This window comes from Limanda limanda, chromosome 4 (genome assembly GCF_963576545.1).
Source record: "Limanda limanda chromosome 4, fLimLim1.1, whole genome shotgun sequence".
Classification (NCBI taxonomy): domain Eukaryota; kingdom Metazoa; phylum Chordata; class Actinopteri; order Pleuronectiformes; family Pleuronectidae; genus Limanda; species Limanda limanda.
Genome location: NC_083639.1, coordinates 8,978,636 through 9,005,279, shown reverse-complemented (window position 1 = coordinate 9,005,279; position 26,644 = coordinate 8,978,636). Strand labels below are relative to the sequence as shown.

The 26,644-nt window shown below is 42.4% G+C and overlaps 1 protein-coding gene across 1 annotated transcript in view; it reads right to left on the bottom strand.

Annotated features, from left to right (window-relative positions):
• The window catches only part of celsr2 (cadherin, EGF LAG seven-pass G-type receptor 2), a 66,375-nt gene that overhangs the window by 34,686 nt on the left and 5,045 nt on the right, over positions 1–26,644 (bottom strand). The window contains exon 3 of the mRNA XM_061069222.1: positions 7,004–7,711. Within this exon, the coding sequence (XP_060925205.1) occupies positions 7,004–7,711 (708 nt within the window). The remainder of the gene's footprint in view (positions 1–7,003; positions 7,712–26,644) is intronic.

Sequence of the window (26,644 nt, the reverse complement as noted above, 5' to 3'; positions counted from 1 at the left end):
AGCGGGGTGGGGACGGGCTCAGTCACAATTCCACTAAATATCCTGATCAATAATTCAAACACATCTCCTCTGCTCTATTTGCGTCCGGTCCAAGCGCCCACACACTGTCTGCTGCCAGCATGAATCATTAACTCAGCCAATCGCACAGACACCTCAGAGATCCTGTGTTTACTTAACAAGCGGCTATAAGCTTTAATATTTGTTTTTAATAAATCTATATACCTGACTGAACATAAAGATTGTCTTTAAACTGTACATAAGCATTTCTGCAGAAATTTATATTAATATTTGAAATAATGAGTGAATGATGGATCAAAAAATACATTGACATATTAAAAGATGTATTGAACTAGGCAAACATCACCTTGCCTTCAAAACCCAGTTAAAAGAAACTGCCTAAAAACAAATCACAGTATGGGAATATATTATTTGACAGAAACATGAAAAAGTATTTGCCACAGTAGCTGAATTCACATGAGAAATCCACACCAGGTCTTATTTATTTATTTTTGCTATGTATCTACCGATTAATCTCATTTGTTTGATGGATAATTAGACCTTACAAGATAATTCTCAAAAGTTGAAGTGTAACTGGGAAGCACAAACTGTTCTTGCAGACTGACTGGGTTTCCTCTGAGATCTTATACCTGAACAGGTGTGCCACTGCTGCCAGGCAACACAGGGGCATTAGTTCTCCCTCCTGAATGAGACAGAGCCGCTGGATCCCTCCGGACACACCAGCTCTCTGAGCTCAGGGACGCTGAGAGATTCGCCTCCACAACAGCAGAGACTCGGTTTGTTCAAACTCTGATATAAGAAGGTGATATCAGCACAGTCAAAGAGCTTCAGCTGACGCAATGACTCACCACAGATTATGATCAAATCTGATTCTTGCGTTAAAGACAATCCAGAGGCTAAGGATCCAACACACTGAAACATGTCTCATTAGACTTAATTCAAAGAGAACATCAATAAAAACTGTGTAAAGCATCAACCCTGTCACTGTGCAGTATCTGTTAGTCTGACTGTCAATTCATATGCAGTTTTCATCCTGACTAATACATTGAATTAACTATTTGAATAAGTTGTTATAAAATCTAGTGCAGATATTCAGAGTCTCTGCAAATTACATCGCAGTAACTTGGGTGTGGCACTAAAGAATTTGTCCAAAGCTCATAAAGCATGACTACAGACTCTCGTCTCTTACAAACGTGTTTCTTCTAAACTCTCTGATGTTATAGTATGACTTAAAACGGGGGTGTGGAACTTCTTGGTGACATGTAACGCCCATAAGACAAGTCACGTATATGAGAAAATGAACTAATTATTCTGCAATAAAAGAAAATAACATAACAACATGTCCATTAGGGTGGTCGCAAATGTGCCTATAGTTGGGTTGTAGTGAAGTAGAAGGCTAATCTCAAACTTCATTACAGCTGCAAACAAGCATCTTTTTTACAGCGATGCAGTTTGGCCTGCTTTGTACATTCATATAAAAAAAGCTGGAAGGAACCATGAGAGCACAACGGTTCCCCCAGCCCCTGAAAAAAAAGTCTGCACTGATGCCAATTACAAGTTATTACAAAGTGCAGCACAATTCGGTTTATGAGAGAACATCTCATAACTACAGCGTTTACATGCTCTTTCATTTCAACTCCTGTATTCATGCCATCACTCAGAGGGAAACTGCAGAGGCTTTCAGTGCTTGGCAGCTGTTCATTTCAAACAGTCACTACGTTTACATGATGGCATAAACCCGATTTCGGCTGAAGCCCGGTTTCTCTATCCATGGGGGGTTAACTGCTCTATCTCAGGGTACATGGCACTGAGAAATCCGACTCTTGTCCGAAAGCATTTCATACCCCGCTACGATAGGTGGCGCTGTTTTCATTACAGCTAGTGGTGATTCAGCCATTTCCGCTTGACCTCGTCACCACTAACAACAACAGCCTTCAACTCAGCATGCGAGAAAGATGACGAACGGAGAGCAAGGTGAAGCTACGTCCCTCTACATGATGTTGTGCATGTTTACTCTAGGAGTACTGCGAATGTGAACGGCGCATTTGATTAGAATGGTTTGTTTGTTTGTTTGTGCCGGCCGGCACCGGGCAGCGACATTTTATCTAACTGTCGACTTCCGGGTCACGGCCAGGGAGGGAGGGGGGAGGGGGGAGGGGGGAGGCAGGATCTCAAGCATGCGCAAAGACGTCATCTCCAGTTGTTGTCTCGCTTCCAGAGTTACATGCACGCGTTGTCCGATATACAGCCAAATCCGATCTACTTATCTGGGGGTGGTTATCCGACTTCAGTCGGACACAAGAAATCTAGATTTGTGGAGTTACATGACATGGATCTTCGATTGAAACCGGACAACGCCAGAAATCGGGTTTCAATCGGACACATGTAACCGCAGTGACTGGTGTGAAGCAGTGTTAATTTCGTTGACGATAACGATAACGAAAAATATTCGTTAACGCCCCTTTTCCCATGACTAAGACGAGACGAAGACGTAACGAAATGGATCTTTGAAAATAAAAACTATGACGAAATCTATTTTAATTTTCGCTAACGAGACGAGACGAAACGAAAATGTTGGCGGTTGACTAAGTCACAACAATTTTTAAAAACATAATCGTATCAGGCCGTCATGAAGTACCCGGAGCGGCGAGTGTGTGTGTCTGTGTGTGTGTGTGCGTGTGTGTGTGTGTACTGCCAGACAGCGCACCGGTCCCGAGGCTCCGCCCTCGCGCACTCGCTCAGAGAGACAGTGAGATCAGGGCTCGTTCATGTGAAGCAGGCCGGTCACTGACTTCTTAACTATGGAAACAGTGAAAACACAGAGTTTCTCTGGTATCAGCTGCTCTGAGATCAGCGCCGCAGCTTCTGGATCAGAGCAGAAGCTGCAGCTGGTTTCTACAGAGCTTCAGTTTCCTCCTCCAGTCTGATCTGCTTTCACTTTTTGTTTTCACATTTCGCCAACGCCAACTAAAATATATAGGCTGCAGCTATATGTTTTTATTTATTTCAAAATAGGGTACTTCTTATTTCATACATTTCCCACAAATATGGGGATGACTCAAATAACCCTACATAGTTCTGCGTTTAACTTATTTCAAAGTAGGCCTACACTTGCCTGTGTATTTTCTTCTCCTCTTCATAAGCATTTGGTGTTTCCCTTTGTTGTAACAGGTAAAAATAAATAAAATGTCAACAGTTTTCTTTATTGTTGTTCTATAATTTCATAAATGCAATAATCTACAGATTAGTATAGTATAACTTTATATAAAATTTTATCAGCTTTGTTATCAAATATGTTTTGCGGCTCCAGACAAATTTTATTTGGGGGAAGAGGGGGCAAAATGGCTCTTTTGATAGTAAAGGTTGCCGACCCCTGCTATAGACCTATAGGAGGGACATCTAATGGACAACCTAAGTACTGCAAGCTAGACTAGTACGCAGTTGTAGACACAACACAGGGGGTCCCTGGACCTGAGAAGGGAAGATAAGGAGTTTAATGTGGCTATTAAATGTGACTAAAACTAGACTAAAATGTAATTTGTTTTCGTCGACTAAAACTAGACTAAAATGTAATTTGTTTTCGTCGACTAAAACTAGACTAAAACTAAGAAGGATAAAAATGACTAAAACTAGACTAAAACTAATATACATTTTCGTCAAAAGACTAAGACTAAGACTAAATCAAAAATAGCTGCCAAAATTAACACTGGTGTGAAGTGATTTGAAAATAGGAGCATGAATATTCACCAGCTTTTGTTGCACATGTGTGTCTGCACATTAAAACCCTTCAAATTCTTTCCAAATTACTTATGAAAAAACATCATCAATAGGAAAAAGGCTGGTTGCCATACAGACCGTCTGATTTTTGTTTTAAAAGAAATGCGTGAGAACTTGAGGAGGAGAACATCTTGTCGTTCAGCGTCTAGAGAACGACTCAGCCGAGACAAACCGTCCACTCTGTCCTTTGGAAGAACAGCAAAGATGGTGGCTGTTCATCTTTTTTCATTTTCTTTCCTGCTACCATCTGGCAACGCCTACGGTCCAACAGTTGCCCACACACACACACCCCACACCCCACACACACACACACACACACACACACACACACACACACACACACACACACACACACACACACACACACACACACACACACACACACACACATCTATGCACCATTAACACATAAACATGCCAACTTTCTTACACACACATAATCACAGCTATTCAGCACTTAGCTAACCACCCGAAACACTCGTGTGCACACATACACACACACACACACACACCAACACAAACACACACACTGATGAACCTGAAGCAGAAACAGGGGACTTGTAGATCAGAGAAGAAAAAACATCAAATAGAACCAGCCTGAACGACCTTGTGTGATCAAACGCTCAAACTGTGTGATTCAACCATCTTTAATTATCAACTACACGGCCACATGCACACTCTGAGAACTCTGCAAGTCCTGCATCCAACAGCACCTGGGTCCAACCCCCCCAACTGATGGAGATTAATGTCACTGATTGTGGTCTTTACTGTTCTCAGCGTGACCGGATGAGAGTACGCCCACTTTACCCACTCACACGCTTGCCGGCTCCCGTTAAAAGCAGGTATGGTGCAGCTCCAACACCCACAGCTGTGCATAAGAATATCTAAGTGCCACTCCACCTGGACTCTGAGGGACGGAGCCCACACACTCACAGCGTTGACACTATTTCAGACTTTACAAACAGCCGCATAAATAGGTGAAGAACAAAAGCTGCTAATGTTTGATGAAGAATAATGGAAGCGACGCCATTCCTGAGAGCACAAACACGCCAATGTGACATTATGCAGTTTGTGTTTAGTTCAATCTTAAATACATTTTTAACAGGGGAGACGTTTTATCTTTTGGCAGCAATTGGGATTTGTGGTTTTAGTTGTGATAATTTCTCAGACCTAATCTTTTACAAAAAGAGAAAGTGGTGAAAGTGGATAAAATGTCTTTTGACTCTGTAGCTGCTGAACATCTGTAACACATCTGCTGGAGAAGACCACGGATGAAGAAGGCGCTGGCAGCTCTTGCAGAAATCAGAAATCAGAAGTACTTGTCAAATCACTTTTTCTTAGCTGAAGATGAAACTTAAAACAATTAATAAACAACTTAATGTAAATGATTTGAATTAATTATTTATCATTAAATATGATTACAACAATATTTCTATGTGTGTCAATCATTTGTTTACAGTTAAGAATGCTTCATGTAATATTAGTTTTTTGTTTATTTGCAAAACTACAATTGCTTCATTATATTGTATTTTATACCGTGGCCATTATGTGCGTTATACATTTTATATAAAGTGGGAATAAAATTACTATGACCTATTATCACAAATAATAAAATAACCAGCTTTATGCTTAAAAAAGAAATCAGGATTTGACCCACTTAACCTCTCAACAAAAAGATGGAGCTACTCTCTTAATATTCATACTGTATAAATTAGCATTTTAAATCATCTTCCTCTTTAAACTCTTTTTTAACTTCCCCCTTTTCCCCTCAACCATAAACTCAGTGAGCACACACTCTTTAACCCTTTGAGGATGTGAAGAATATCTGGATCCTAATTCTTGCAACTGGTTCACAATTCTGCTGCCAACAGTAATAAATTAAACCTTCATTATCTCTGAAGACAGAAGTGAAGTCCTCTCTGTCTCTACATACTGTGAGCTTTGTGATATATATATATTTATTTTTAAAGGTATTTCTAACCAGAGGGCATCTCACAGCCAGGGGACACCTTCCATCTGTGCCGTAGCCATCTATAATTAATGATTTCCTTCCTCTAAGCCACCCAGCGATACGACTGCGGACGGAGAAACTGATGTTTATTTGTTTTCTGTGAAACACGCGACACAGGTAAAGCTCTACTTGAAGTTCACTCGTCTCCAGAATAAGCTCTAGTGAGGAAATAAAGGTTGCTGTATCATCCAGTTTTTTAGATGTTGCTTTGAGACAAGGTCCACTCCTACAGCTCAGGATGACGTGGAGTGTAGGTGTAAATAAATATGTAGGTATGTGGGTTGCTCAGTGGCCACAAGACACAAAAGCAAGATGGGATTTTGACCAAAATTCAAGCACAAACAGAAAATTCATAGCAACCGTTTACAGGTTTGTGTTAACTTCCGGCGTGCCTGACTGAAACAGCTAGAATCGATCAAGCAATCAATAAGTCATCACTCAGCCTTTGTCAGAGCTGCGGCGACCATTGTCTGCTTCGGTAAAGAGCCGAGGTAAAAAGCTCCCGTGAGACGTTTGTGAAGGAGAAGACATTAACTGCCACCTCCCCCCCTCTATTAGCACCAGCACACATTTGTAGAAGGCCAGGATATTATTATGTCTCATGAAGTCTGAAATTGAGAGTTTGAGATCCCAGCCCCGAAATAGCCACTGTCTGATAACTTTTATTTTTTTATTTAACAAATCATTAGCAAATCTACAAAAAATAAAATAATAGACATCATTAGCAGCTGCCTACATCAAATGAGAATCCGGCTTTTGTTGACACCTGCATTAAATCAGAGACATGTCTAAAAAAAATACGAACGATGAGCATTATCTGTCACTGTTATAACGGTAAACTGCATATTTACTGTTCCAGCTTGAAGCACATAGCAACAGTAACTAGGGCTACATCCATCCGTTTTAGCTTTTAAAATATTTTTTTTTAACTAAAACATCTCCATCCATTCAGTTTTAGCGCCATCCCTTCACAAAGCCTTGAAAAAACAAGTATAAGCGCATTTCTTTCTTTTCTTGAAGTGTAAGCAATGCTCCCAACGCTCAGAAGACCAGCAGCTTTTCCAAAGTTTAAATGCTTGAAAGTGTTTAAAGAACGCCGGACTCAAACAAAGCTTAAGCACACATTTTAAAACATACCAGTGTGGATGTAGCCTAAGGGGCGGAGTCAGTAAGTTTGTGTAAAATGAGGGTTCTCACCTGTGTAGTCCTCAAAGCACTCGCAGGTGTAGCCTCCCTCTCTGCTCCGACACACTCCGTGGGCTCCGCAGGGCTTCGAGTAGCAGAGGTCGATCTCCGTCTCGCAGTAGTCTCCCGTGAACCCGGTGGGACAGCGGCAGCGCAGGCCGGCGATGGGGTGGATGGGTCTGAACAGGATGGTGTCAGAGGCAACAAACGGGGCCAGGCTGTCGAACTTCAGCACGGACACACACTTCATGTAGTTCTCGCACGGCTCTCGCAGGCAGATGTTGTCGTCGAAGGGGAGAACTTCCTGGGAGGAGATCTGGGCGAGGAGGCTGCGGTTCAAATACAGCCTCTCCTGGAGCTCTTCTGAGCCGAAAAACTCGCCACCTCCGCTTTCAACCCCTCGTCCAGGCCCGTCGGCGCCCAGGCCGAGGCCTCCAGGCCGCTGCGGTCCCTCACCAAACACGGGCACGGCCACGGACAGGCTGACGTTGAGGATGCGAGCGCTGACGTCAGTGTCGTCTTGGATGTTGAAGATGACGACGTCTTCGGGGGCGGCACACAGGACGCGGGCAACACCGTCAAGAAACTGAGCGAGCAGCAGGGAGAGGAAGTGCTCCTGGGAGGTGTTGGCCAGTCGCAGCGTGATACTGTTGGACAGCATCTCATCAGTGATGATGGTGACTTGGAGAAGACACTGGGCCGACACTGAGTGGACACCATCTGAAAAAGACAGACGCAAGAGAAAAAACAAGAAGTTAGCATGAGACATCAGAGTCTGTGATGAGACTTATGATTCTCCGGCACATTCACACAGGTTCATGGCATTTTAACTTAAAAACAGAGGGATGACTTTCCCCTTATTACATGATCTTCCTCCACCAAAGTTTGAGGCTGAGCTGTGGTGGAGAGACAATAACTCAAAGAGGAACATTTGAACCAAACAGACTTAAACTTCGCAGGATTTCCACTCACTATGTTAAACTGGGCAGAAGCATCATTAACTTCTGATTAACTGAGGAACATATGGGTGGATTTTGTCCCTTGTCACTGACACTGGAAGCACATTACTGTAGGTGAGGTAAAGTGGGTAAAGAAGGAGGCAATACAGAGATCAATGTCATCTTCTTGAATTAATTTGTTTATTGTGTCAGTTTTCCAAAAATGTCAGTAAGAAGGGATTCATTTGGGAACAATTTCCAGCTGTGGATTTAGGCTAGCAAGTATTTCAGGTAGCAGAACAGCTTTTGTGGGATTCAGCACCAACTACAATGTCAACCAGTGTAGTGTGAGACAACACTGAAGATCTATGGTACACAGGAAAACGCTTCTTTATAAACACAGATAACACATTACATTAGATAAATTGTTGGTCCCCAGATTGATGCAGATTTTTAGGGTGATCTGCACCATATCTTACACCGTCATGAATATCAGTCACCTAAACATACCTGATATTTTACATTAATATGTCATGTTAATGGATATCAATTATTCTCTTAACAATCAATGAAACTTCATAAAATGCAATCTTGCATTGTAAAAGAAAGTAGGTGAAAAAATATTGGATCTGCGCCCTCATCCGGATCCACACCAACATTTTACTGGTTCTTCCCTCACCCATACCACATCCTTAGTTTCATGTTAATCCATCTGGTAGTTTACTTGAAAAAACAGGATGTTTTCTTCCTCCAAAATGTGTTTCACATGTGTTGATAAATTCTAATCCGACGAAAATCTAAGTCACTGCCACATGGAGCAGCTGTGACAGCAGGACAGATGCTGGTACATGCAGTGTGGAGGACTGATGCTGGAGCTGCTTCTGTTACAACAGGTTCAGAACTGTGCAGTAGACTCACATGTGTAAAGAGACTAACAACATGGTTAAAAACAACTCCTGAAAATTACAGATTAAAGCAAAAAGTTGCACGTTGTGTTTAAATGAAAATATTCATACCCGAGGAAAGTATTTTTCTGGTTGTTTCTCATGTGCAATAACAGAAGACACGTGTTTGCCAAGAGGAAGGAGGTAGATGTTCTTTTAGTAATCATCTCTTTCACACCTTACTTATTCTTTTCTTTGTTCTCTGGTAGAGATGCTCCTTCACTATATACTGAAAAGCTCCATTTCTCAGCCAAGCAAATTTTCTTTTGTCTTGTTGTTTTGAAATCAGATCCTGTTTATTCTTCTGTTGTGAATGCAGACATGAAGTGTTTTGCAGTCTGCTGTTTTTCACAAGATCTTTCAACACATTCATTTACATGTTTGGCTGTTATTAAACACGTCTGGTTTCCAATGTAGACGGATGTAAATGATTCTGTTGCATCATGTTGCATCTCACTGGATCTCGCATGACAAACATACCACAGCTTACGATCTTCATTTACATAGACTAAGGACTTGGCTGAGCTCATTTTCCTTCTTGTTTTTCTACTTTCACCACATTTACCATAAATTACCACTCATCATCTCATTTCAGCTAAATGTCACAGACAGGAGCCGATCTCTGCTCACTGAGGAGTAAAATTATTTTAAAAAACAGGCTCCGTCCTTAACCGTCCAAATCACAAGGAACAAAAAGAACACAGGGAAGTTCAGTTTACTGCTAACTAGCACAAATCCTATAGATCTGTGTCTGTTACTGCTCCACTGCTGCTCTAAATCCAGCAGACACTCTACAGCAAAGGTATAATTCATCACTACGCCCAGAAACAAGGACAACAGCTTTATTAAACCTCTTCAACATATCACAGTTTTTAGGGCCCGAGCACTGACTTCAAAGGTCAGGTGAGACCCTATTGAATTATTATTTTTATTCAGGCAAATAAATTGGCTTTTTGAGGGCTTTAACATGCTCAACTTCTTACCAAAATTTGCAGAAAATTAGAAAGTGGTGAAAATTTACGTATTCTGGAGGAATTTTCAATGGGCGTCGCAAAATGGCTCAACGGTGCCCCCCGAGACCCCCGGAATGTGTTCACATTGACGGATCTTCACAAAAATTGATACACATGTGTATCATGACCAGACAAACAAAAAACGTCCTTAGATGCAATTGTAAAAACACAACAGGAAGCCTGCTATTTTGCATTTAGTGGCCATTTTGGCCATATTCCACATTTTTACTTTGATGTACTTGTACTTTATACTCATAATCCAATGGTTGAATATTCTTTAAAAATTTTATTTCACTGACTGATCCTCTCTTCTTCTCCCATCATGAGTAATAGCATCTCCTCATCTGTGGAGTTTTAAATATGTGGGACACTTTCTAGTATATATTTAAAAAACTGATGTTTATTTGAAGAATTAAAAATTTGTTTGTATTAATTCTTTGAAGCAAGATCGGACAAACATTTTTTATTCCAAATGTGTATCATATGTTTGTGTGAACCCATTCCACTTCTGTGTAAATGGTTATTACCGGTTTGATTTGATTTAATTTGCCATGATTTCCTAGAGTCGGCTGACGGACATATTGATTAGGGGATCTGAGTTTGTGTCCTGCAATGTAGTGTAACCTTAGCACATGTGGAGAGGAGCCAATAAATCAGTTTTCAGACATGAACTCTGGAAAATGTCTGAAGAATTGGGTCCAGGCAGGAAATGTTCTGGAAAACGTCCACAGCAACTGACCCAGTTGTCTCACACACGGCCCCTCCAGAAAATGTCTGTAGAATTCAGAAGAATTGGTGTGTTTCCTTATAAATCACACGTTTGGTTTTCTAAGTAATAATGTTGTCAATTGGTCTTTTAAAAGGTGACGTGGTCTCACTCACTAACTCAAGGTCACAAAAAGATACTACTATCATTCAGTCTATCTCGCCGCTGGCCTGCAGGTTTCTGTAGCCTCAAGAGCAAACACACAACAGGATTAATCAAATCAAATGTGTGATGAAAACAAGCCTCAGCCTCTCCCTCCCGCAGTAATCAATGACCGCTTTGTACTGAGGTGTCTGGACGCCGGCCAGAGAGCAGAACCTGCGCAGAACTCACACAAACAAACAGCACTGCCCAAAGTTACCAGATCCCTGTTTGGCACCGGGCGAGTTTAAACACAGAGTGCCAAAGGGGGGGTCGGGTGGGGGGACGAAAAGGAGGACGAGGGGGGGTCATAGAGGAAGTGAGACAGAAGCATGTTTGACACGGCTCTAATCCTTCTGCTTTCAGTCAAGAGCTTCCAGCACTGTAATAATACAGGGCCTTAGCAGTGAAGCGGAGAAACAAATCAAAGCAGAGACACAAGCAGGGTCGCTCCTCTAATTCACACTTTACTGTAAACACACACACACACACACACACACACACACAGGCAAACACACCTGTGTACACAAGAAAAGCACTTCCACGTGAGAGGAGAACACAAAGACCAAACACTTACGCAATTTACTAAAACTATAAATACAACTGATACAACACTACACTACATTTTCCATGGATACATCGTATATCATTAATGGATTATCAGAACTGCTGTCCAATAACCAATTTTAAAACTCTACATGGAAACAGTGATTTGAAATGTTTAGATTAATATATATTTAGTGCTTCAGCCAACAACTACTTTCATCAACGTTTCCACCCATCCATCAATTATCTGCACCACTTCTCCTTAGAGGTCCGAGGGCGGAAAGCAGCCAATCCCAGCGGACATTGGGTGAGAGGCGGGGGGGTAAACCCTGGACAGGTCGCCAGTGTATCACAAACAACCTGTCACTCTCAAAGTCATACCTACGATTTAAACAAAATGAAAACACAAACACGCAGGCCGAACCGGAATACGAATTAAGAACTGCTTGTGAGGCGACAGTTACCCTCTTACCGATTCATTATCTCAATTAATTGATTCATGGTTTGCGTCGAAATGTTAAAAAGCTGTAAAAGGAAGGGAAATAAACACTGCCCGTGGCCATATTTAAATTTGTATATGTCTAACCAGAAGCTAAACATCTAAAAATATAAATTGGGTATTTATGATGAAAACCAACAAACATTTACATTTTGGGAGCTTGAACCAGAGAATTTTGACATTGCAGCCTAAAATAAATTATTCATAATTGATCAATTCTGAATATGTTGCTGGTGATCAACTACCTAATTAAGAGGAAGAATTTGTGAAAAATTGCACTTTGCATTTATATTTGAACAAGATGACACCAACCCTAGTTACATGACAATATAATTGCTAAAAGTTCCCAGCAGTCTTCACAAGGACATTTAAAGGTACAAACACACAAATGCATTCACTAACCCTAACCCAATTTTTACGGGGACATTCACTGACATAATGCATTCCCTAACCCCCCAAACATTACAGCTGAACACCAACTCTTACCATAATCCTAACCTGAAACTTTGAGTCCTTAATATCCGCCCTTTGAATGTATGTGGACTGACCACAAGTCATGTCTGTGACTGAAACTGGTCCTCACAAATATAGAAGTGCATCTACACACACATGCACTCACACACAAGGGTCCTATTGAAATCAAGGGGAGCTCTACATGCAGTTACGATGTGTGTGTGAAACTGTGACAGTTTGACTGCTTATGATTCCAGGTTTTGGACAGAGGAGCATTTGAACCTCTGAGCCTCCTGGGAGACAAACCCAGTATCAGCTGCTGAGCAGTGAAGCAGGAGTGTTTCTGACACGTTCACAGGTTTGGTGGAGCAACATCTAACACTGAGAACCTTTCTGATCAGATAATACTCTTCTCTCTACCTCGGCCAGTTTCATCTTTCATATCATATTATCTGTTTCAAATCACATCATAAGTGATACTCCACAGTGATGGCAAGAAAAAACCTTCTCAGTGAACAGAGGCTTTCAAAGTATAGACCACGTATGAGGACAGACATCGCCTTAATTATGTCTTCTGCCAATTCACATTCTTGTTCGGGAGCTCGGGCAGAGCTCGATCTAGACGCAGCGCTGGGAAACTGAGCGCGAGGAGAATCTCCTCTGAAAGGGACCAGACCATCCTTCAAAGAGGTAATTCTCCACGGAAGGATACTCCGCTCAGGAACGGAGGGTAAGCGGGCGCTTTGGGCCAAAAAGGAGATAAAGAGGGATGCTTAGTTGGTAACGAGACAAGGTGCCAGCTCTGAAGTGTGACACTGCTTTAAACCCAGAGCTTGACCCCCTCTGGGCCTCTGGTGCCAGGAATGCTTTCAGCTAGGAAGTGGCGCCAGGGAAAAGATTAAACACACACTGTGGCTACAGGTCTGCCAAGGCTGTGTACAACATTGTGTGTGTTTGTGTGTGCATACGTGTGTGGGTGGTTGTGGTGATCCATACGTCAATACAAACAGAGTGTACATTGAAGCAGTGGAGGTTTAGTCATAACAGAATCCCTGAAGTTGAGGAAAACAGCAAGAATTTATGACACCCCGATTAAAATAGCAGAGTCTGTATTAAAGATAAGATCACTGTTGTTATTTAAAAACCTCAAATGTCATGAACTGTGGTGCATCATAATACAAGACTGCACCTGAATTTCTTCAAAAGCCGTTTTCAGACATGAACAATCCCCTGCTGCGTTCTAAATATGTATAAAAAGCAAACTACGGAAAATGTCCTGACCAAATTTTCTGGACAATTTATAGAGTCAGAATATGTCTCAAAGGTTCAGGTGTGGTGTCATGACGTACGAATTGGCCGTGGAAATCACTTGTTTCTGCACATCACATGGCACATAGACACCGGCATTGGCCCTTACCACCAAGAGCTCATTGGCTTTCCAAGATAACATCTTTCTCTCTCTTATAAACTCAGATCATCTAATGTGTTAACTAAATATTTGGATTGCCATTGGTCATTTGTCATTTCCTAATATAATACCACCCAGATCAACGGAGTCGAGTATTAGACATTGCAGAAAGACTGAGGCATGTGAACAAGGTGGATTATATTACAGAGAGTCTCAGGTCATGTTTGGCTGCACGTTGAGGCCGCGGCAACCAGCTGAAAGGATCAGCCAGGAGATTGTTGACAGAAGATGTACTGGTTGTTATCTTTTAAATATTAATAAGGTCCGGTTTCACCCACCAGGAACCTATGAATAACAAATACTCCACTGATTATACAAGTTATATAAACACAAAGGGCCTTTAAGATGACATGTTGGCTATAAATAAACTTATAACCAAACCAGGATATATGTGTTATTTTGAAGGCTACTCTTGTGTCTTAGTGGCTGGGTTAAGTCTCTCTCAGCTGAGAGAAAGAGACAAAGACATAAAGAGCAAATCTGTGAGACCGGGCTAATTAGAGCACAAAGTGACCATCCCAGCTCCCAGCTGAATCCCAGAAAATGTCAACAAAGTCATGGTGGATAAAGATCAGAAAGACTCTGTGACCAAGTGCTGAGGACAGAGACATCAGCCACAGCAGCACCACGGTAGCTCCGGCCTCTCAGGGAATCTCCCTCAGAGTCCCCATCGCTGGAGAAATAACCTTTTATCAGTTATTTACTTCTCTGTGTGATAGGATTATATTTGTGAGTTTTATACTTAAGTCAAAAAGTTGCAGATATTGCAAATCTGTTTTAAAGCCATGACTATGTGGGCACATTGAGCTGTGTCCCTGTCCAGGAGCACACAGAGCGTAGCGGCGTCACCTTCAGAGGACCGAAGGTTAGCGGGCTGCACGTCTTCTAAAGATGAGACAATCTGCAGCCTCACAGAGAACAAAACTAATGAAATGCAAAAAGCTGTAATAATTATAAGCTCCATAGAATCCAATTTGAAGGTTGTGACACATTGATGAACATTTAGCAAGCTATGAACCAGTTAAATGTATAATATGCATAAAACTTACAATTCCTTATGGTGTACGTAAATAACTGTAACAGTCTATATAGATCTAAATAAAACCACCAGACAAGAAGAGGAATAAACAGTGACGTTTAGACCCCACCTCCTCCATGTTACTGGATGGGAGAAGGACCCAACAAAAAAGTCACAGTACCTCATTAAAATAAATATTTCTCAGAGATAGTGTCTGTCATTTTGGTTTTAATTCATTACTCGATGCTCGATGGTCATGATTGACAGCTAAGACTGACTCGGGATTGGTCGAGCATGTATATCGGCTGCAGCACCATCACTGTGCAGACTCTTGCACCAGATGCACAAGATGGCAGCTTTGACAGTTGGAGGAAGCCTTTGGTTCACACAGACAAAAAATTCAGATGAGAGTCATATGGTTGGTATTGACTCAGTGTCTTGCTCGGAGGAATGACAGCAGCAGGCCTCCATCTTGGCCTCTCCCCCTCCTAATGTGCAGGTTAAACACTAAGCCAATGAAAGCGCCTGCTAGTTGTTGTGAGGGTGGGGAGGATTGGAGCCACACTACTATACCAACACCATTTATCATCATGACACTGGAGAGCTGATAAATAATCACACTCCAACAGCTCTCTCAGGCCCTTATTCATCATGCGTCTAATGGTGCCGCGTTAAGAAAGACTAGACTGGAACAAAACCACATTGATTCTGTGATGCTCAGCGGCTGATGGTCCCTCGGAGGAAGCCGCGTGTTTCACCGCAGAAGTGTGTCATGTTGGGGGGGAAACCCAGAGTAGGAAGGTAATGAGGTTCAGCAGAGGCTGTCTTAGCTGCTCAGCATCAGTAGACTACAGTATGCAGCGCAGCAAGCACGGTCGACTCACAACATCAAAGAACGCTGAGCCGGGGTCCCGTTTCCAAGATCAATAGGGAGATCATAAATTAAAAATCACACTGGAGCAGTAAGGCCCGAAGATGCCTTTGCAGTTCAGAGCCTTTACAGATCTGTAACTTTTTAATGATTTGAAAATAAGCAGCAGAACTTAAATTCCTGTTCGCCCGTTTGTTTCATGATGTAAAAGATCTGATATTCACACTTGTTATGATTACACTTATGAATGATCTTAAGAGTCAAATAAGGAGTTTAACTATTTTACATATTGTCCCTTCTTTAAAAAAGTCCTAATACGTTATTAATTCAGCAATTCAGCATTAGAATTTCTTTTAATCTCCCCTTCCTTTAGGTCTTATTCCCAAATTATTTTCAATGTTAGGTAATACAAGAAAATGACAACAATCTAATATATAAGTCATCAATTTGGATAGAACACCAGCAAATTGGCTGAAATGGAAACAGGAAGAAGTTCTTTTGTACAAAGTACATCAAAATAAATCCTATGAGAATATAAAGTGCTGCAGTTTAGACAATAATGCATTTTTTGCTAATACAATGTCTTGATTGTGTATGATGAATAATGAGAACAGTGCAGCTTTATTTTTATTGTTTGCACACAAATGTCAAAATGGGCTTCAACTATTTTATTGTGAAATACAGCAGCGCCATGCTTCATATAGTGTATTAATGTTCAAAACTGATATTTTAGTCTAAATTGGTTTGTGCTCATCTCAGTTTGTTCTGCAAGAAGAAATGTAATAGTCATAGCACATGATATTGATTGCTTTTTTTCTTATGTTTTTGATAGAAAAAAAGTGAGGGGATTTTTATTTTTATCTTCAGTCCAAAGTTTCTTCAGTGTGATAAGTAAGAGCCTGGGCTCTGAAACAGGAACATCAGCCGTCTCTGTCAGGCTTCTACAGTCACTACGACACGTAAAAAACAATTTTAATGAGCTGCTACAGTGTGAAAATACTGTCGCAAGTGTCATGTTTGCATATTGCTGACAAACACTACACTGGTGAGTCCACACAAGGTCACAGAGAGACGCCGGATTCGTACCACACACCAATCAAACAAACCACCGAGCTACGACCTGAGAGTACAGTCCCCAAGGGACCGACAACAGGACACTGTTTAATTTAATTAGAATTAAATACTTGCCCTTGAAGCAGCCTGCAACCATATACATTAATTACTGACACTGCGGTTGCATGTGTGTGTGTATGAGACCCGGACTAATGTATTACATTCCACCCGTTCTTCATGAAACCCAGTTGTGCCGTCACCCTGACACTTTTATGGCCAGTTTGAGACTAAACCTAACAGGTTACTGAACTGTAAATCTGGTGGAGAGACGAATCCGACAGATCTGAAATATTTGTTTAAAACCACAGACGACAACTGGTCGATCATATAATGGAGATGAAACATACAATCTGTGACTTGTGCTTCTTGGGGTCTCTCTCGACCAGCATGGGATCATGGGCAACAGGAAGGAAGCGTCCTGTTACTTTAATTGAAAGTAAGGATCTATCTGTGTTTTTAAAGATTTTCTGAACATTTTGAGCAATGTAAATACACACATTTAGATAAAGAATTACTGCATATTAAATTCTGAAAACCAAAAGAATGGTGTAGCCTGTGCAGTTTTTGGGGAATACAGATCAATTCCATTCTCATTCATTGAGCAAAATGGCATGATTCCAAATTGAAGCTTACTCAAATCAGTTTTTTGTATTTTTTATGGGAATAGATCTGACTTGGACATACGCATGGGAAAGGAGCCCACTGTACAGGCAGAGAGATCCTTCAGCAGGACAACAGGCCTAATCCTCACCTTCCTAGCAGCCAGCACGCTGGGCTTCAATTAACACTCCAGTGTAGAAAGGGGGAAAAATTGTCCTGGACAGAAAATAATGAGCGTTGATGTGTGTTAAAGACCGAAGGAGCAGAAGTTTATCACAATGCTGGAGCTCTGAGGCTCATTCTTAACTCTCTTACATCAAGCTTATCAGATGTCTCCTTCATTAAAACTTAAGTGCTCTCTGTTTGGTGTCGATTCAATTCAAAAGCTGGAATCTCAAGTCCTGCAGATCAAAAGGGGCACAGTAAAATGTGAACGGGGGAGCGGTCTGCTTGAATAAACCGGGGCTGAAAGGTGAAACACTCTAAACTGCGTTTGAATGGAGGCCAATGGCTGGTTGGGGGAGGGGGCTGCATGCATTCAAAGGGAAGGGCAGGTTTTTCATTTCATTACCCCTATACCCCCCCAATCTCCCCTCTTCCTGACCCCCCACTAGACAGGCAACGGCTGAGGCTGACACCCCACCACCACCGCCTTTCGCATTAAAATACTGTAACGACTCCTGCCGGGCCTGCATCCACCTCCAGCTCCTCGTATACAGCTCATGGATCAAGATCACCCTCTGTCCTTCAGAAATCAAGACTAAAACGCGTTTGCCCAAGGAATTTAAAAATACTGAGATTATCATATAATTCTCGTCACCAAGCCTAGTAGAGTACAGAAGACCCCCTGGTCATAAAAATCGATTAATCCTTGACCTATAGCTGTGAAATTGTACTTTATTTAATCCAATCTGAGTCCCACGTAGATCACAATCTGCTCAAAAACACCAGTTAGGTTATGAGTATTGTTTATAAATAGATTTATACAGAATTTGTAGGTGAAGGACAAGAGAGTGGACCCAGAAGTCTTCTGGTTTCTGTTTCTAGTTTGACCAATCACATTTGTGCAGGCTTTGGTTGTCCGGGGTGGCGAAAGAGGCGGAGCCTATCAACCAAAATGCTTTTTGATTTCAGGTAGCTGTTAAGAGAGGTTAGCGGGAAATGTCTGGACCTTCAACACCTACAAAAAGTATCCGTTTGTCTTTTGAGTGAAGGAACATTTAACTCCTTTGTTGAAATGAATTATAAACTGTACACGTGTGAGGTGAACACAACACAGAGTCTCGGCCCAGATATCCACTGTCTACATCGGAAGCCCCAAAATATTTTCCTTTACCCCCTGAGGCTACTTAATCTACAGAGGATGGCTGATTTTGCAATATCAACATACTGCAGTTGTTAACTGCTTGATGTTACATCACTGGGATTCAAGTGTAGACAAGTAGTAGGTCGTTATTTAGATTTTGTTATCAGACTATAATCTGTAACATAACTGATTTACGCCCTAAGGTTAAAGATAAATCATGAGATATATTTGAATGTTTTACATAATGAGATGCAGTGGGATTTTAATAGAAAAATTCTCTTTACCATTAACCATTCAATTAAAAGACATTGTAAGCACATTTGCCAACTTCTACATTGCCTACAGTCAAGGTAGCTGAGAAATGAGTTGTATGGAGATTAAAATGAGGGGCTGGCTGAGACATTTTTAAGCTTCTCTGATCACCCAAAACATTTAACAATTGCAGCTGGGGGAATTTTCAGACCACAGTGACAGCCGGGATAAAAAGCTCCTCTCCCCCACCAGGCCGAGAGCCCATTTGTTGGGTCCGTTGTTGGGGAGAAGCCGAAACAACAGAAAATAAAAACACCAACAGCTCATGTAACAGAAAACCCACGTGCACATCTCACCCTCAGAGGAGGGAACGGGCAGAATGCTCAAACTCCTACGCAGCAGATTTTCTGTTATTTGTATCCGAGCCGTGTTGGAGCCATTACATCAAGCAACCCAAATTACACCAAACATCATAATGTGCAATTATCAATTACTCATGTGTGCATATTGTTGCTTTGTTTTAGAACAAAAGATATACAGGTTGAAAAAATATACATTTGGTCTTTGACCTTGTTTGTGAAATATGGTTTAAATAAATTCAGCAGCTGGTTTAACCGACGGTTTCATCTTCTTCTGCAGAGCTATTCAGATTAAGGAGTTAAAAAGAGAACAACGATCAGCTGTCACGATAACCACAACACCTACGGCCCCTCAATACTGGAAACTGCTGGTGCAGCTCAATGTCAACCCAAGGATTTCCATCCAGAGGACTCCGAGCGAACCCACACTCCCTCTCCTGATACTTCCATTCAGGAGATAAGCTGACTGCGCTGGAGGGAGGCCATTCGTACTCATTTGCGGACCCTGCCACAGCATCCCCTGATGCCACTTCACTGCTGAAAGTGAGGACCATGAGAGAAGGACATTCCACGGATTCTTCCTCTATAGTAAAGCAGCTTTTAGAGCCACAGAAAAGGATCTGAACTCTTCCGATCGGAGCATTTGCATATCAAAAGGAAAACTGCTGTCAGCGCGATGGTAAAGAGACATTAGCATGCAGAGATGTGACCGAGCATGAGGCCTTATTCAAATGTGCCAATAGTCAGTAGATAGATATTAGATCCTGAGCAACCAGAAGCACAATCATAACATTGTCACTTATACATCTCTTCCACCAATATTAGCAGGTTGTCGGCCTTTCTGTGTTAGCTTCACAACTGTCAGAAAACTTGTTGACCGGCCAGTGTTGCATCTTGCACGGTTCGAAGAAAAACATTGCTGTTGCACGTTGTTCCCAAAGATGCAATAAATAAAAGTACACAAACATTAATGGCTATTTAGGCCCTAGGCCCCAGAAGTTCAGTGCACATCATAACGCCGTGCCTGAAAAGGTGCAGCGTCAGTGTCTAGACTGCCAAAATAAAGAGGGAGAAGAAATTAGCATCATGTTTCCATCACTACCGAATGGAATCAGAGCCGATAAAAACCGGTGTCAACTGCAGAGTCATTTGACCTAGGAGTGGATGCCAATTATCTCCATTCCCATTGCAGAGAAAATCTGATATTAGTCGGAAATTTGACAAGTGGAGAGAGGTGTTTTAGTGTTTGAAAACTATCACAGCTGAATTATTTGCCGAAAGACAAATTGTTAAACAGTCAATAAATGTACAAATGTGAAACTGTCGCCATATCAGTGAACAGTACAATCAGTCAGTCATTCATTCAGAGCCACCAATCTGTGATCACACCACTGTAGTAGCTCAAGAGGAAACCATCTGTTTAGTTAGCCTGATGCCCTCCTGTCACTACTGATAAAAATCTGACGCTGACGAAACATCTTAAACTGCTGCACGCTAAGGTTCATCACCTCCACCAGTCAGTCACACCGTCGTGTCTGATGGTGTAATGCTGCCATATTGTATTAACGGCGTGAAACCATATGAAACCAGGTCACTGTGAAATCTCAGTCTGGATCGAGACTAAATGAGAGCAATGTAGCGTAAAGGTAATGGCCTGTTAAATAAACATAATCCGTCACTCTCACAGTGTGAGAAGCCTGAGGTGTAACGATGCTGTGCTCAGTGGAGATGTTGAATTATTTTATTTACACATGAAACAAGACAAAAAGTGGTAGGAAGAAAACAGCCAAGGGGGCGTTTTTCCTCCATAATGCGTCGTTTGCAGAGATATGTAAAAAAGATATGATGCAGTTAAAAAGCTACCAAAATGAAACGTCCCATTACCTTGAATGAAATTGTGGATTTCTCTGGGTTTGAACATTGTTATATTTTGGAGTTACACAAGTCAACAAAATAGGTCTAGTCATTTTTAGAGACTTTAATTATGAATTGTTAAATATTAGATCTGCAGGCTGTTATTAAATGTATAATCAATCAAATAAAAGTGAATAAAGTTCTGTTAAAAACTAATTTAATCCCAAACAATTTACTTTACCTCACTAATGAACCATTTATCCATTACATTCAGCCTGTTCAAGCAACTATCCACTATTTGTGAATATTATAATTTATGCATTTGTTTTTTGGCTTTTTAACCATCTGTTTTAGTTAGCCAACTATTCAATCTCTACTTTTATTCCTATCAATGTGCTTGAGCTTTACAAATCGTTCTCAATCGGTGATTCAGTGAAGGGGGCGACTTTAAAGAGTGTCAGCGTCAGAGCGTACAGTACATCGTGTAAGTCACAGATGAATAACAGGTCTGGTGAGACTCTTCTGAAGACAGCAGCACTGGTGCAAACAAGTGGACACAAAGACAGGGCTGGGGGGGTGGGTGTTGGGGGGGCAACTCCAGACAGGGCCCGCTCCCATTGTCTCCTGGGATATTGAGGACAATGCCGAGATAGATGCGAGCACGGAAAGGACTCACCCCAGCGAAGCGCCGGCCCTAATCCTAAAACACGATTTCCCCTCCTAACACGTAGATGATGTCATTCCACCCCCACACACGCACACACCCAACGACAAACACACACACACACACACACACACATCTCCTCTGGACCTTCGATGCAACCAAGCGTATAGGAGTGAGGCCCACAGGAAGATGTTCTCCTGCTCAGAAACAAGCCAGCAGCAAGAAATCAGATTCTCTCTGAGCGCATCTGTGTCACAAATCAAAGAGCTCGGAGACGACCCGATCATATCACTGAGTGCTTTTGAAAACAGAGGGTCTCTGAACTCTGTCACACGCAAGGCCAAATTCTACCCTTCAACAAAAACAACAACACACGGCCGAGGGAAAGTTTGCGCCTGCGGTCAGGTGTTGCAAAAACATTAGTGGAGGGAAAAGCACCCGACGAGCCAGGTCAGCCCTGCAGGTCAGAAGAGAGCCTGTACATTCTTCGACGGAGAGAGGGAGAGGGGGGCAGTTTGCTCTTTAGAACTTTATGCCACCCCCCCCCCCCCTTGCCCACCCCTTTAACCCAACTCCCCCTCTCCCTTTCCCCACAAACTTGGCTCCACAAAAGGGACCTTACCCCTTTCGTCCCCACCCACAAGGAATTTCTCAGGCATTGCTGGGTTCTCCATGACAACTGGGCGCTTAACAAAGCATTTCTCTTAGGCATTCTTCCTTTCACAGCGAAGAGGTGGGGAGGGGGGGGGACACAACAGTCAAAGGAGGAGGAGGGGGGGCGGACAGAGAGAGTGGTGGATGATGAGGGTAAAAAAAAGGGGGAGGAAGGTGCAGGGGCTTGAAATGATGGGAGGGTGCAGGGGTGAGAGCCATAGACCCGGCGAGATAGGAGAGAAATGGGCATTGGTGACACGCAAACAAAAAGAGGGGAAAAGAGAAACAGGATCAAGGTGATAGGTGACGTTAAAGGGGGATAAAAAAGAAGAGAAACTGCGCCGCAAACATTCCAAGCAAGCTCGCAAGTGTGACTAACGCCGTCCGGGGGGGGGGGGGGGGGGCAAGGGAGGCTGGGAGAATGGAACAGGACAGAATTAGGGATGACTCCAGTTGTAGAAAACACGGGCGAGCGTTGGCAAGCTGTGACTTTGAAATCCTGCGAAATCGAGCACGAGGCAAACAGAGAAAATTCATCACCCCACAAAGAACGCAGAAATACAAGATGCGCTCCGCTTGAGTGAAATAATTACATGACGGCAAGGAGAGAAGCAATCAGAGCTGTCCAGCTGTTGGAGGCCACACACACACACACACACACACACACACACACACACACACACACACACACACACACACACACACACACACACACACACACACACACACACACACACACACACACACACACACACACACACACACACACACACACACACACACACACACACACACACACACACACACACACACAGCAGATTTGTGCAACTTGATAGTTTAGTGTTACAGAAACAAACATCTGAGAAAGTCCCTGCAGAGACAGTTTGGAGACTTAATAGATTAGAATGAAATTATTCTGGCTGTGGACGCCTTGGTTCATACTTGTTACTTCCCTATGTAACGGAGGAGAGAGGCACCGCCATTAAAATTCTAGTCTTGTAGCTTTATCTTATCCAAGGATGGTGAAGGACGGAGCGTCGAAGATAAACTTATGCAGCCGCACACGATTCTCACGATTCCATCAGATTGTGGAAGAAAACAATTTCACAATCTCATCCAATCTAAATATATATATATTGAAAAAAAATTGAAAAAGGACCAAGGCATCTTTAAGAAAACTAGATAGATAAAAGCCTATACGTTGTGTGTTGCAGTTAGTTGGGCTGACTGCCAGAGGGCTCAGACAACTTAAAGAGCAGAGGAGTTTCACCTTGGAGCGTCCACGGCTACTCACACTTTGACGCCGCCCGTGCGGACAGTGTCCAGAGAGACAAAATTACTGCTGTCCACCGTGTAATTTGTGAGCATGTGTATAACCTGCAGTGTGATGTGAGCTGAATCAAAGTGCCATCATTAGTTGCGGAGGCGTGATTTTTCCTCTCTCCATCGGTGTTTTCAAAGTGAGCACACGCACATGAAATGGAACGGGGCTCAGAATCCAATGAAAACAAGGGCAGAGTGTCCTCATGGCAGAGTTGTAATGAGAAATAATGTAAAAACTGCATATTTGCCACACGGAGCTCAAATCTATCTCATCCAGAGTCACTTCATAGAGCAAGAGATGTACATATAAAAGTGAAAAAAACACGGAAAACAACAAATTCCCCTCACATTCCAACAACCAAGCGTAATAACATGGTCAAAATGAAGAATAATTAGGGATTAGCTATAGTTTCCAAAGGCAAATTAACATGGCTTTGAGGATGAATGAGAAGCAGGGGGGGAAAAAATCATTCCCGTCAAATGCAAACAGCTATTTATGCAGGCTCACGCTTGCCTGGGAACAGTAGATCAGCCCCTGAGTATGTCAACACTGATCTGACAGAACCCAGGATACAGACGCAGCAAATCTAATCCCACAGACGACAGCCGGCCTCTCACCCTGCAGTGCCACCGCAATTCTCCTCCTAATACAGAGGTGACACGCGCGAATGGTAGAATCTGATATCAGTTCCGTCCTCAACGTGGCAGGAATGCGAGTTAGAATACATCAAACCTGCAATGAGCTGCTTTATCGCACCGATAACGATTAATCCAGAGATAATCCTGATATGAGTTCATGAGTCTCTGTTCTCTCCCATTGTGGCAGGACCAGCAGCCACATACCACCACTGTAAATCTCCTTAACTCCTTAACATGATTAAATGATTACTAATCACTAATTTCTGCCCAGTGTACACAGCCAATATTCAATAAGGCAGCAAGATCCACAAGATATGTGTCAGATGTGTTTTTAAGAGGCTAATCATGTTTTTTTTATGAATATAATCTATGACCAATATTCTCTATTCATTGGACAATGACTGTGGACTATAGTGGATCCCATCTTGATGCTGGATCGTGATCTTGCTGCTGACCAGAGACTATGATTGCAGCAGGACTGCTGGACATATAGTATTGAAGTTATCCTTCAAAATGTTTACCCTCATCGTTGCTGCTAAAAACTTTAATCCCGATGATGTTTTCCTACACTTGACATCTATTGCACTTATGTCCGTCCTGGGAGAGGGATCCTCACATGTGGCTCTCTCTGAGGTTTCTATGTATTTTTACCTGTTAAAAGGGTTTTTAGTAGTTTTTACTCACTCTTGCTGAGGGTTAAGGACAGAGGATGTCACACCATGTTAAAGGCCTATGAGACGAATTGTGATTTGTGAATATGGGCTTTACAAATAAAATTTAATTGATTGATTGATTGTTCAGACAATCGTTAAAATCATTTCCCTTGTTTAGAGGAAAATATGAAATTCCTGACTGCTAATCATACCTATATCAGAGAGGGGGGGGGACTGATGAAAAACTAAATCTTGGAGATCATTTATAATTTATAAAGTACACACTGCAGAAACAGTTGGCATGGCATGGAAATCCTCATGTACTTCTTATTATAAATATATAATTACCTATTATATATATATCTAATCCAAAAACTGTGTGAGACTGAGCCGAGCCAACACATTGGATGTACATACAAACTGAATTCCACTTTGAAATCATCCGAATCTGTGGATTCTTTTCAGAGACTCTGCAGGAAACATTTAACCGAAAGTGTGGCTCCGCTTGAAACATTGCATCCATTTCATTATGAAGAGCAGCGCTCAGCAACACTGTTAATCACAGTCCGACAACATACAAAAGAGCCCATCAGAAGTCGTCCATCATAAGGGGGGTCCTCTTAACCGGCAGCATAAAGGGAAAGATAATGGGAAGACTTGGGAGGTCTCTGGAGGACGAAGCCTTGGAAAATTGGGGTCAGCAGCATCTATAGGAGGAGCTCATCTCCCTGCCCCAGCTCCTCCTCCAGCGCTCTAATGACTTCCCTACTTCCCTCTTACACTACCACTGTATTTTCCACATATCACAACTTTACACAACCACAACACAGAACCACCCCAACCCCTCCCCCTGACCTCCTGCCTCCCTCCTACTCCCCCCTGTCTCCTGCAGGGGTGCTGACACATAAACCCCAGCAGGTGCTGGACGCGCTGGGGAGACACGGCCTCTAATTGGTCCTTGGTGGAGTCACAGCTGTTGCCCCCAACCACAGCCTGGTATGAGCTCCAGCGCCTGCCCCTGAATAGACAGCTCACTATTGTTCTCCAGAGAGGCAAAGCACCGCTCGGATCCATAATAACGACTGCCCACGCTAACTGTACTGTATCTGCTCGTCACGATCAGCTCATCAACCAATGGGAAGCCACTTGATCTGCACTTCCACTGTTTTGTTCGACCCATGCAGGCAACTCCTCTGAATCCCAGGGCTCAGCCTTAATCCTCCCTGTTCCTGTTCGCTATCTGATTTCATCTTTAACCTTCATGTCCAACATCTGAACAACCGTCCCGGGTTCGGTTTCCTTTTCACTTAGGTTAGGCCAAGGTCAAAGAAAAGGCAGGTTTACAGCGGATCACACTGCGTCAAATGAGCTCCAACCAAGGGTACACCAGTAACACACACACAAACACACACACACACACACACCCTCCCTCCACTCTCTGTGAGTGCAATTCAAGTTCAGTCACATATCTGGGGCAAATAAAAAGCCGTCATTTGCGCTGGCGTGCAAAATTAAAGGTGCAGGGAACTCAGTAGGTTTAAGACCTGCACTTAAAGAGAGAAGACCAACAATTAGCATG